Source organism: Chelonia mydas, chromosome 23 (assembly GCF_015237465.2).
Source record: "Chelonia mydas isolate rCheMyd1 chromosome 23, rCheMyd1.pri.v2, whole genome shotgun sequence".
Classification (NCBI taxonomy): Eukaryota; Metazoa; Chordata; order Testudines; family Cheloniidae; genus Chelonia; species Chelonia mydas.
Window position 1 is genome coordinate 5,379,446 of NC_051263.2, and position 13,524 is coordinate 5,392,969.

Below are 13,524 nucleotides of genomic sequence, written 5' to 3' on the forward strand. Positions count from 1 at the left end.
GTGTTTAGCCCACTGGCTCATCTTCAGTCCGCGCATTATGCTTTTCTGGGATGATGAGTACACATCCTCCCCATAAAAAGACAAAAAGCAGGGGAATGTAATAGAGAGAGAGCCTGGAGCATGGGGCCCGGGGCAAGACCCAAGGCATGAACCACAGTCAGCAAAGCCAGGCCATGCTAGGAGCCAAAGTCAGGCCCTGTCATCACAGAGACACTTGCTTACAAGTTCACCGTCTGGCACTGAACTTGGCAAAGGCACGGCTAGCGTGGCTAAGACACAGGCACTCTTAAGAACTAGGCACTGGATGTTCATGTACACACATCCCAGAAGAGAAGACTCACTCAGGTCCGCCCCAACCGAGCACAAGATAAGATGGTTTGACAGAAGTGATGAATAGGGATGTTTTGTCCGAGGCATCAGCAGCAATGTACAAGGGGAGATAACAAACAGATGTGAGGAAGAATGGAAGGTGGTATGTAAGAAGTTGTTTGTTTCATCACATAAAGATCGAGGTACCACCCCTTGATCCTTTGTACTGGCTTAAGGGATGACTTGACGTTGAATGTGCTGGTACCTTGTCACAAGCATACATGCAGTGCACCCGTGCAGCGTATGGGATGCTGATAACGTGCTTTAAGACAATAAACTTAGCCGAGCCTTTCTGCCACTGACACGAGCCTGTGGTCTTTCAGGGTACCACTGTTGAGGTCTGCTGAATCAATTATCTACGCAGGGCTGGGACAGCCTATGGAGAAAACTCACACGTTCACCAACTGACAACACACAGAGCCCCTCACATGCTGACCGCTTCGGCCCAGAGAGATCAGGCTGAAGTCACTGAACAGGCCCCCCAAAATACTCTGCAGAGCCTGGACAGCCCAGAGTTGGACTCAAAGCCTGGAGATTGTCCCCCTTGCTGAGGACCAGGCACCCAGCTCCTTCTCCCCCAGTAGAGCTCTGGCTGACTGCTGCTTTCCCACAGGACACAGCAGCTGCTGTATTTGGAACATTCGCTCACTGGCTGGCACCGTGTTCTACATGGAGCAACCCGGCATGGACAGATCCCCTGCCTCCGCACCCATCACCTTTTAAATGAGGTCATTGATCAACACAGAGGTCACTGAAATCAGGGAAGGGCACAAGCTGCTAGATCCCACTGAATCCAGCACAGAGCTCCGGCCCAGACTGTCCCTTCACTACGGTGATTCCCCCAGGGCTTTGTCCAGTCCTGATACAATTTCCTTCCCTTCCTGGGGTTGAGATCCAGGAAACTTCTCCCTGATATTCACCCCTTGCTTTGCTTCATCCCCTTGTATTGCAGTAACGTTCTCTGCAATTGATGCGACTAGGTCATTATGTATCGCCCCCCACCTGTCGTCATTTGGCCAAACTAGGCAAGTTTCCCTCTCTCGGCCTTTCCCTATAAATCCGTCCCCTCCAGCCCCTTGACCATTTGTTTGCTTTTCTCTGAAATCACTGCAATGTTATTGACACCCTCTTAGCACTGATGCCCCCAGAAATTAATACCGTATATTTTAAAGGGCTGTGAAGGAAGCCCCCTAGTGGCTGATTCATTGCAAGTCACAAACTGGAAGTTTTATCAAACCAAAAATAGGAACCTGGATAAGATGCTATATCCCTTCAGGACTAAAAATAAATTACCTCATCACATTTTAAACATAAAATGAATTATTTCCCCCCCCCGGCCCAAAACAGTGCTTGAAACACTAGACAATACAGCCATCACTTGGAAAGCTAGGGCTCTGATCTTCTCAGCATTTGTGATATATCTTGACTTTATAATATATATATATATATATATATATATATATATATATATAAAAAATCTTGACTTTAGCAAAGCTTTTGATACGGTCTCCTACAGTATTCTTGCCAGCAAGTTAAAGAAGTATGGATTAGATGAATGGACTATAAGGTGGATAGAAAGCTGGCTAGATCGTCGGGCTCAATGGGTAGTGATCGTCGGCTCGATGTCTAGCTGGCAGCCGGTATCAAGCGGAGTGCCCCAGGGGTCGGTCCTGGGGCCGGTTTTGTTCAACATCTTTATTAATCTTGGATGATGGGATGTATTGCACCCTCAGCAAGTTTGCAGATGACACTAAGATGGGGAGAGAGGTAGGTAAGCTGGAGGGTAGGGATAGGGTCCAGAGTGACCGAGACAAATTGGAGGATTGGGCCAAAAGAAATAGGATGAGGTTCAACAAGGACAAGTGCAGAGTCCTGAACTTAGGAAGCATCCCAGGCACCGCTACAGGCTGGGGACCGACTGGCTAAGCAGCAGTTCTGCAGAAAAGGACCTGGGGATTACAGTGGACGAGAAGCTGGATATGAGTCAGCAGTGTGCCCTTGTTGCCAAGGCCAACGGCATATTGGGCTGTATTAGTAGGAGCATTGCCAACAGATCGAGGGAAGTGATTATTCCCCTCTATTCAGCACTGGTGAGGCCACACCTGGAGTATTGTGTCCAGTTTTGTTCCCCCCCACTAAAGAAGGAATGTGGACAAATTGGAGAGAGTCCAGCAGAGGGCAATGAAAATGATTAGGGGCTGGGGCACATGATTTATGAGGAGAGGCTGAGGGAACTGGGGTGATTTAGTCTGCAGAAGAGAAGAGTGAGGGGGGATTTGATAGCAGCCTTCAACTACCTGAAGGGGGTTCCAAAGAGGATGGCGCAAGCCTGTGCTAAGTGGTGGCAGATGACAGAACAAGGAGCAATAGTCTCACGTTGCAGTGGAGGAGGTCCACGTTGGATATTAGGAAACACTATTTCACTAGGAGGGTGGTGAAGCACTGGAATGGGTTACCTACGGAAGTGGTGGAATCTCCAACCTTCGAGGTTTTTAAGGCCTGGCTTGACAAAGCCCTGGCTGGGATGATTTCGTTGGGGTTGGTCGTGCTTTGAGCAGGGGGTTGGACTCCTGCGGTCTCTTCCAATCCTAATATTCTATGATTCTATAATACCTCTCTCTTGCACAGCACTTTTTATCCCTAGATCTCAAAGCGCTTCCCTCCTTAGTGTACATACTCCCACAACACCCCAATGAGGCACAGAAGTGCTGTTATCCCCACTGGCCCAGAGAGGCATAGTGACTTTCCAAGGTTACACAGGAAGTCTGTGGCAGCGCAGGGAAGTAGGCCTGCATCTCTACAGTCCTAAACTAGAGTGTCATGATCACTGGGCCATCCTTCCTCTACAGATGTTTAACTTCAACCATTAGAGCAACTCCATGGAACTCAAGGGGACCAGTCACACCGCGTGGAACTTTGTGTGTGCAGTACAGGGGCTTCAACTCTAGTAAAGAGTTACCTGATCACGTGATCTCACCAGACGCTAAGCCAGGTGACAGCTTCTAGATAGATATACTTCCCTATTTCTGCTCTCCTTACTTTGATCAGACACAAGTCAACGCATTTTTAGAAGTGCTATCAGCAAGAGCCAATCACTGACTGATGGGGAAGAAACTTCGGCTCTGATCAGGTAATTCCACCATTGCACCTTCCTCTGAAGCAGCTGGTGCTGAGCACTGGGTAAAGATGGGAAACTGGAACTATCCCCCATCAGGTCTGATCCAGTTTGGCACGTCCTAGAGTTGGTGACAGGGTTTGTTTAAGTTCCAGGACAGGAAGTGCAAACTTCCTCATAGTCCTCCATCCTGCCCCGGAGGGATCATATCTAGAGGTAAGAGTGGTGCCTGGGGTTGGGGACATGACTTCCAGCCTCCCCTGAAGGGCTGCCTGCAGAGAGGAGGGTTAAAGTAATAAAGAAATGACTGACAAAGAGCAAGGAAGAAAGGAGGCTATCTCCTGGTGGAAAGCTCTCAAACCTGGGGAGATGGGGTCTCTTTAGGACAAGGCCCAGCCAGACACTTCCATGGACAGAAATTCAGGCCTAAGAACAAGCGGCCTTAACGAGCTCGCACACATGGCCTCTTCCAAGAGAGCCATGTTTGCTCTCGGACCGGACATTAACCCCTCATAATATGGAAGGAGGGAAGTTAAGCAAAGCAACAATCCAGTTAAAGTATTTCTTCAGGTGGCTCCCGGCTGGTAGTCTCTCCCTGTTCATGCCAAAGAAACAGGCCAGGCTGCTTCTGAAGCATTCAGAACCAAGCCACAAGGTGGGAACCTATGGGAACCACTGCCCTATTTGCGACGCCCATCCGCAATGTCTTTCCTCTCCTGCCAATCGCTTGCTCCAATCATTTATTTCATTTTATTAAACTCGGCTCCACAAATCCTCCCCTGAGGAAATATGCCCTCTGTTGCGTCAGACAGTACTTCCCTCACCTCAGGACTTGTCTACACATGAAAGTCACTCTGGAATTAGGTAGGGTGTGAATTTAAAGCAGAACATCCATTCAGGAATAACTCCATGTGTGCACACACTTATCCAAGAGCAAGAGGGCCTTGCTCTGGTTTGGCTTAATTTGGAAAAAGGAACTCTTATTCCAGAATAAGAACCTGTCTACACAAGATACTTCGGAATAAGGTAGGACGTGAATTTAAAACAGAATAGCTACTCCAGAATAACGGTGAGTGTGGATGGTCTTATTCTGGAATAAGGATTTATCTATACAAAAATGTTGCACTGGTTTAATTTATATCGGATTTTAAGCCAATTTAGTTAAACCAGTGCATGCTGCCGTGTGGATGTTTGATTTAAGAGGGGCTTACTTCTGGTTAATTTAAACTGATTCTTAACCAATTTAAGATCAACTGAAGTAAGCCTGGTTTAAATGGAAATAAGAGTATCCACACATAGGTTTTTCACTGGTTTTATTTTAAACTGATTCAACCATGGAGTTATTCCAGAATAGCACCATATGTAGACAAACCCCCTGACACATCAACGTCTCCTCTAACACTAACCCCATCAACAGATCAGATCATTATGCTAGTCACTTCAACTGAACACCTTCTCCTCCTCACCCCCACACATCCTGAGGCCCTTTGCTAGCTCAGCCTCTCTTACTCTGATTTAATACTCCAGTGATGGGTATCAGGAAACATCTATACATCAAAACTGAATCAGTAAGCGTACCAGCACAGTTACAGCAGTACAACCCTATTGTGTGGAAACGCAGCAGTATAAATGTGCTTAGACCAGTATAGTTTATTACCCTAAGTGATCCCCGTGTAACTGCCTCTACATTAGGGCTTGTACTGGTGTAACTATTTCAGTTTAAAAAAAATCACTTCCTGAGTCACAATAATTAAACCCATAAAACTTTCACGTGTAGAGCAGGCCTCAGCAGTTAGAAAAGGGAACTTGGAGCCAGAACTCCTGGGTTCTACTCTCAGCTCTGCTACAGACTGCCTGGGTGACCCTGAACAAGTCACCTCCCCTGCCCTATGCTTGTTTCCCCAGCTGTGAAATTAGGATGCCCAGGGGGATGTAGAGGCAAATTAACAAATCCTTGCAAACTGCTTGGAGATCGTGGATAAAGAGCAACAGAAGGGGAAAGCATTCGCTCTGAAACCATAAGGCCCTTCTGTTGGCACCCTTGCAAACGGAGCTGAGTGTGTAGGGCAGTGTGCTTCCCCTGCTGGCATGAGGCCTTTGCCTTGAACGTAATAACAAATAATAGCGATGGTGATAAGCCTGAGCTCTTCTCCAGCACTTTTCAGCAGCAGTTCTCAGCACACTGTACAGAACAGATCAATACCATTATCCCCATCTTACAGATAGGGAAACTGAGACACTAAGCAGGACGCATCCCTGAGCAGCTCCCACCCCTGTGCCTGCTCCTGTGTGACCGGGTTGCTCACCACACACGCCATTGGCCAGAGCCAGGAACACAAACCAGGAGTCAGTCCCCTGCTCTAACGACTAGACCCCATAACCCTCCCACGTCCATCCATCCCACATAAGGCATACATTTTTAACGGTGAGAGTAACCCACCTTTGGAACAAGTTACCAAGGGTCGTGGTGGATTCTCCATCACCAACCATGTTTAAATCAAAATGGGATGGGTTTAGATAAGAATGGCCACGCGGGGTCAGACCAAAGGTCCATCTAGGCCAATAGCCTGTCTTCCGACAGCGGCCAATACCACGTTTCTAAGAGATCTGTTCCGGGAATTATTTGGGGCAGTTCTCTGGCCTGTGCTCTACGAGAGGTCAGACTAAATGACCTGGTCCCTGCTGGCCTTGGAATCCATGACTAGAACGCAGGAGCCCCGACTCCCACTCCCCTGCTCTAGCCACTAGACTAGGCTGCCTCTGGCGCCCTACCACCGTCTCTGCTCCCCACCTAGGACGCACTCTCTGGTAGCCCCTCCCGGCTGGCAGGACCCTCACACCATCATCCCTCCCACACTCGCCCCCTGGTTCCCCATCTAGCTGCCCCTTCCCTAACCCCTCCCTACAACGGCTCCCTGTGTGCCAGCCCCCCTCCCCCCTATGGCTCCCCATCTGGCAGCTCCTCTCCCCCCCCCCCCCGAATCCCCTTCAGGCTCCATATTTGGCAGCCCCTCCCCCCTCCACTTCCCCCAGTAGCTCCATATCTGGCAGCCCCTTCCCCCCGGCTTCCCCCTGTGGCTCCATATCTGGCAGCCCCGCCCGGCTTCCCCCTTTGGCTCCATATCTGGCCGCTCCCCCCCGCTACCTTTGAAGTACTCGTTGGCCTGGCTCTTGAGGGCCTCCGCCCTCTCCAGCGCCCCCGCCTCCCCCACCAGGGGGGGCCGCCCGAGGCTGCCGCTCTGCTCCGTCCGCTCGCCCTCCGCCATCGCCGGGCCGTAAAGCGACGCTAGCAACCGCGCGCACCCAACCGCCCCGCCGAGCGCTGCCGCAAACAGCAAGGGGGAGGGGTCGCGAGGAGGTCGCAAACGCGCGCACGCGCGCTGAGGCGCCGGGCCCCTCTGACAGCGAGGGGGCGGGGCTCGGGGCTCAGCCATAGAGAGGCGGGGGAGCGAGGGACGGGCGACTGCGCATCATAGAGTCCGGGGAAGGGGGGCTAGAGTGGCCATGCCCCGAGGCTTCATTGGGCAGTGCCCGGTGGGACGTGATTGGGCATCACCTGGTCTGAGGGGAGGGGCGTGATTGGGTAGCACCCAGGGGAGGAGGCGTGATTGGGCGGCATCATGGGGGCACATGATTGGATGGCATCAAGGGGCGGGGGCATAATTTGGCAGCACCCAGGGGAGGAGGTGGGATTGGATGGCATCATGGGGGCACATGATTGGATGGCAGCAAGGGGCGGGGGCATAATTTGGCAGCACCCAGGGGTGGAGGTGGGATTGGATGGCATCATGGGGGCACATGATTGGATGGCATCAAGGTGGAGGCACGGGATTGGGCAGCATTGGGGGAATAGGCCAGGACCCGCCATGGTTATGACTGGGCGGCACCAAGGGAAAATCTCTGAGCCCACATGTGGGGTGCCCGCGCTCACAGAGTCCCGCCCTGGGGCGCGTGGCCGTGGGGCCACAGGACCTCAGCAGATGCAGAGAGGTCCGGCGAGCGGCCCCATCCCAAAGCACCTAGCTTTGATGAGTGCCATGGGCTCTGAGCCGACGCAGAGTGGGGCTTGGGGCTGCCGTCCCCTGAATGAGCCCCCCAACCTGAGAGCTCTGGTGAGGACGTGTGGCTCCAGGCCGTGCTAGGCCATGCTGCTAGATATCACTGGAGCTGCCCCTGGGGCTCTGGGAGGTCATCTAATCGCAGACGTTAGGCTCTTTCCATGATCATCTAGACCCAATTGTTGGGTGCTCAGAATGATGAAGTGAGCTGTAGCTCACAAAAGCTTATGCTCAAATAAATTGGTCAGTCTCTAAGGTGCCACAAGTCCTCCTTTTCTTTTTGCGAATACAGACTAACACGGCTGCTACTCTGAAACCAGAATAAACATGCATCTTTACCCACCTCTCCAGAAAGTTCTCCAAGGGCAGCGTTTTCAGCAGCTTGAGTCATTTGGGAACCATCTGGGGAGCCGGTGGTTAGCCACGGTCATGTTGTATGGGGACTCAAGAGAGAGATGCAGGGTCTGTGCAATGGGTGCAGGGTAAGCAGGTCTGGCAGCTGCTCTTAATAGCTTCTCTGTGGCTCATGCATCCTGAAAACAGTGCACAGAGCAAGGGTCCTTTATGCTCATTTGAGGGTAGCAGGATTTACAGAGGTCTGGTCTACACTACAAAGTTAGGTCAATGACCTAACTATGGAAGTGTCTATACTAAAATTTTGCTCCCGCTGATGTTACTACCCCACCACGCCGACTTAATAACTCCACCTCCATGGGTGATGTAACGAGAGGTCGATGCAGTGTCAGTGTAAAGGGAAAGCGAAGAGGGGGACGGAGTGGAGAGGAGCAAGCAGGGGGCAGGGCTTTGGGGGAACGGGCGGCATGAGGGTGGGGCTCGGGGAGAAGGGGTGGGGCCTTGGGAGAAGGGCCAGTGCAGGGGGTGAGGCCACAGTTCGGGCACCGGTGGCCCCTCACTTTTAGGAAGCTTCCACCACTCCTGGTACAGCTGTGTCACGGTAGCCCTTCAGTGTAGACACTATCTACACCAACGTTCTCCCGATCAGCATAGGCAATCCACCTCCCCGAGAGGCGGTAGCTAGGTTGATGGAAGAATTCTTCTGTCAATGTAGTGCTGTCTGCTCCAGGGGGTTCGGCTGGCATAGCTGCGTCTCTTGAGTGTGGATTTTTCACCCCCCGAGAGACATAGCTATCCCGACATACATTTCTAGTGTAGACGGGGCCAGATTCCCAGCTACATTGCTGTTGAGGGAACAGAAAGCATTTCTGGGGAGAAGCTGGTAAGCATGGTTTCTTTCACAGTGCGAACATGCCGAATCTGAAAATGATGTGTGCCACGTTGAATGGAAACCGCAAACTGGCTACCATTTGGAAAATGAACAGCAAGTGAAGGGGAGGTACTCAGTGTGGAACAGGTTCCCGAGTTGGAATGCTGCACTATCAGAAAGCACAGGGTGTGGTCTCTGTTGAAGATCATTCTCACGTCTTTCTCTTCCTGCCTGACTGGCCACACCACCAGACTGGCCACAAGTGGCCAGCAGGCTGGCTCTTAAGCCAGTAGCCGCAGCAGCCTCTTGGTGGCTTCTCAGTGCTCCTGCCCACCCCTGTGCCTGCTCCTGTGTGACCGGGTTGCTCCTGCCCCGGCCTTGCATCCAGCCTGGCCTCTGTCCTGCCCCTGCCTTGAACCCGTTGTTGACTGCTACCCTGCTCGCTCCAGTTCCTGCCCTCTGGTTCGACCCATTGATCTGGCTCTGGGATAGTGACTCTGGCTTTGGCCTCAACCCCAGAGAAAGAGAATTCAGTGCTGGGGCTGGGCAGGGCCCCGGGGGATTCTGGGTAACTGGGAATGGGGCACTGGGGACAGGCAGGGCCCCAGGGGATTCTGGATAACAGGGAATGGGGCACAGGGGCTGGGCAGGGCTCCGGAGGATTCTGGGTAATGGGGCGCTGGGAACAGGCAGAACACCAGGGGATTCTGGGTAACCGGGAATGGGGCACTGAGGATGCACAAGTTCCTGGGGAATGGGAAATGGGCACTGGGGATGGGCAAGGCCCCGAGGGATTCTGGGTAACAGGGAATGGGGTGCAGGGGCTGGGCAGGGCCTCAGGGGATTCTGGGTAATCGGGAATGGGGTGCTGGGGACGGGCAGAACACCAGGGGATTCTGGGTAACAGGGAATGGGGCACAGGGGCTGGGCAGGGTCCCGGGGGATTCTGGGTAACAGGGAATGGGGCGCTGGGGATGAGCAGAACACCAGGGGATTCTGGATAACAGGGAATGGAGCACAGGGGCTGGGCAGGGTCCCGGGGGATTCTGGGTAACAGGGAATGGGGCGCTGGGCCTTGGCAGGGGTGGGACCTAGCATGAGTCTGTCTCAGAGCTGTGATTGGAACCCAGGAGTTCGGGTGCTAGCACCACTGCCCTGCGCTTTCCTGATACTGCACACAGACTCCTCTGCAGACCGTGCGGGCTCTACTCTGCCCAGGGGCCCCATCGTTGTCCCCAGTATCCTCAACACAACCCCCCCACCCTGGGCCAGGCGGGCACCTCTGCCCTGTGTCGGGATGTCAGCGTGGGGTCCCGCCTGTCCTGGCCCCACAGCATTCTGGCACGGCCCAGAACCAGGGCCTGGGGACGGGTGTGTTTGTACGAACCCACTTGGAGAAGCCAGCGCCAAGCGGGTGAAAGGAAAGAAGTGGTACAGGGAGAGAGATGTGGGGCGGGAGGAGAGGCGTTTTCAGCAGCTGTGGCTGGATGTGAACACTAGGTGCCGCTAAGTGTCCGCCAGCCAGGGCTTAGTGTTTCCTTAGGGTCCAGTAGAAGCCACTTCCGCCAGAGGGCGTCTGTGCCCGGGGGCGCTGGGCGTGGGGTGGGGGCATGACCAGTGGCACATGTGTGTGATAAGGCATGTGTGACTGCGCATGATAAGAGCATGTGTATCTGTCATAGTGTGAGCATGGGCATGATGGAGTGTGAATGTGATCGTGTGTGTGTGAGAGTGTGTGCGGGATTGTGCATGAAAGAGCATGTGATTGCGTGAGACAGTTTGTGTGTCTGTGTGATGGAGTGTGATTGTGGGTGTGAGATACAGCAGGCGCGTGATCGAGCGTGTGCGTGTGTGTGTGAAAGAGCGTAAGTGTGATTGCATGTGACAGTTTGTGTGTCTATGATGGAGTCTGATCTTGTATGTGTGTGATACAGCAGGAGCGTGATCAAGCGTGTGCGTGCGTGCTTGTGCGTGAGAGAGCATGGGTGTGATTGCATGTGACAGTTTGTGTGTCTGTGTGATGGAGTGTGATTGTGTGTGTGAGATACAGCAGGAGCGTGATCGAGTGTGTGCGTGTGTGATTGTGCGTGAAAGAGCATGGGTGTGATTGTGTGTGACAGTTTGTGTGTCTATGTGATGGAGTCTGATCTTGTATGTGTGTGATACACCAGATGCGTGATCAAGCGTGTGCTTGTGTGTGAGCGTGTGGGTGTGATTGCGTGTGACAGTTTGTGTGTTTGATGGAGTGTGATTGTGGGTGTGAGATACAGCTGGAGCGTGATCGAGCGTGTGTGATTGTGCGTTATAGACCATGGGTGTGTGAGTATGTGTGGCAGAGCACATGCATGTGACCATGGGTATGTGTCTACAGCAGACCATGTCAGGTGTCTGTAGCGATGTGGCTAAACAAAATGTGACTGACTTGTACCTTCACGTGCACCTCCCAGAGCAGCTCTTGGGCACTGGCTGAGGCCGAGGACGCGTCCCTAGATATCTGTATAGCTCTGTCTGTGTGTGTGTATCCTTGTGTGTCAAGATATCCATGTCTGTGTGTATCTTAGTGTGTATATCTAGATATTTTTGTAGCTCTGTCTGTGTGTATCCCTATCTGTGTGTATCTCTGTGTGTCTAGATATCTGTGTATCTGTGTATCCATGTGTGTCTAGATATCTGTCTGTGTGTATGTCTGTGTGTGTATCTCTGTATTTGTGTCTAGAGATCTGTGTAGCTCTGTCTGTATCACTGTGTGTGTACCTCTGTGTGTGTCACTAGACATCTGTGTTGCTGTGTCTTTGTGTATCTGTGTGTGTGTCACTAGACATCTGGGGTCCGTGTGTATTGGTGAGGGGGGTGTCTGTGTGTATTTGGGTGTGTGTGTGTCCCTGTGTGTATCTGGGTGGGTGTCTGTGTGTATCTGGGTGTGTGTGTCGGGGGGGGTTCTGTGTGTATCTGGGTGGGTGTCCCTGTGCGTATGTCCCTGTGTGTATCTGGGTGTGTGTGGGGGGTGTCCCTGTGTTTATCTGGGTGTGGGAGGGGGTCGGGAGGGTCCCTGTGTGTATCTGGGTGGGGGGAGGTGGTCTGGGGGGGTGTCCCTCTGTGTATCTGGGTAGGTGGGTGTCCCTGTGTGTGTGTGAGTGAGGTCTGGGTGAGTGTGTTCCTGTGTGTATCTGGGTGTGGGGGGGGTCTGCGGGTGTGTGTCCCTGTGTGTATCTGGGGGGGAGGTCTGGGTGGGTGTGGGCTGGCACCACATGGCAACTAGGCCAGTGTTATGGGAAAGCCCAAGGAATGCTTTGTAACTGAACCAGCAGGGGGCGCGCTCCCCTTGCTGGCGCCAATGCCCCACTGCAGCACTAGGGGGCGCTGTGCTGCAAGGAGCGTGGTGGGGGGGATCAGCAGGGGGTGCTCTCTTCCTGTCAGTGCTGACCCCAATGTGGCACTAGGGGGCGCTGTGCTGCAAGGAGCGTGGTGGGGGGGATCAGCAGGGGGTGCTCTCTTCCTGTCAGTACTGACCCCAATGTGGCACTAGGGGGCGCTGTGCTGCAAGGAGCGTGGTGGGGGGGATCAGTAGGGGGTGCTCTCTTCCTGTCAGTGCTGACCCCAATGTGGCACTAGGGGGCGCTGTGCTGCAAGGAGCGTGGGGGGGGGGATCAGTAGGGGGTGCTCTCTTCCCGTCAGTGCTGACCCCAATGTGGCACTAGGGGGCGCTGTGCTGCAAGGAGCGGGGCTGGGGTTCAGTAGCCGGCGCTCTCCCCTCACTCTCCCAATGCAGTGCTGGGGGTGATTCAACAGGGGGTGCCTGTCACTTGGTTTAGCACCTGGACTCTGCCCCATCCCCGGGCAAGCACCGCTCTGCCCTGCAGACATAGCTCCTGGGGACATGCTGAGCAGGTGCCGGGACCGGGACCAGGACTCCCCCGGACCCCACCTGCCCCCGTGCAGAACTCTAATGCCCTCTAGTGCCCGAGAGGTTGATGGGATGGCTCCAGCTGGCTCTTGCAGCACCCAGCGCAACACGACCCCGATCTCGGTCACTGGGTGTCTGGGCAGCACCCGGCCTGACAGGACCCTGATCTCGGTCACTGTGTGTCTGGGCAGCGCCCGGCCTGACAGGACCCTGATCTCAGTCACTGTGTGTCTGGGCAGCGCCCGGCGCGACGGGGCCACAATCTCAGTCACTGTGTGTCTGAGCAGCGCCCGGCGCGACGGGGCCCCAATCTTGGTCTCTGCGTGTCTGGACAGCGCCCAGCCTCACAGGACCCTGATCTCAGTCACTGTGGGTCTGGGCGGCGCCTGGCGCGACGGGGCCCCAATCTCAGTCACTGTGTGTCTGAGCAGCGCCCGGCGCGACGGGGCCCCAATCTTGGTCTCTGCGTGTCTGGGCGGCGCCCGGCGCGACGGGGCCACAATCTCAGTCACTGTGTGTCTGAGCAGCGCCCGGCGCGACGGGGCCCCAATCTTGGTCTCTGCGTGTCTGGACAGCGCCCAGCCTCACAGGACCCTGATCTCAGTCACTGTGGGTCTGGGCGGCGCCCGGCGCGACGGGGCCCCAATCTCAGTCACTGTGTGTCTGAGCAGCGCCCGGCGCGACGGGGCCCCAATCTTGGTTTCTGCGTGTCTGGGCAGCGCCCGGCCTGACAGGACCCTGATCTCAGTCACTGTGGGTCTGGGCGGCGCCCGGCGCGACGGGGCCCCAATCTTGGTCACTGCGTGTCTGGACAGCGCCCGGCCTCACAGGACCCTGATCTTGGTCACTGTGG

General features: G+C 54.2%; 1 protein-coding gene across 3 annotated transcripts in view; it reads right to left on the reverse strand.

Moving 5' to 3' along the window:
- Positions 1 to 6,835, reverse strand: part of PPP5C (protein phosphatase 5 catalytic subunit) — a 46,510-nt gene extending 39,675 nt beyond the window's left edge. For 2 of the 3 annotated variants that reach the window (XM_037884473.2, XM_037884475.2), the window contains exon 1: positions 6,630 to 6,829. In XM_037884473.2, the coding sequence (XP_037740401.1) occupies positions 6,630 to 6,750 (121 nt within the window). In that variant the 5' untranslated portion in view covers positions 6,751 to 6,829. Of the gene's footprint in view, positions 1 to 6,629 lie in introns of all 3 variants that reach the window. The other variant, XM_043534543.1, reaches the window with a different exon arrangement.
- Positions 6,836 to 13,524: the final 6,689 nt, after the last annotated feature.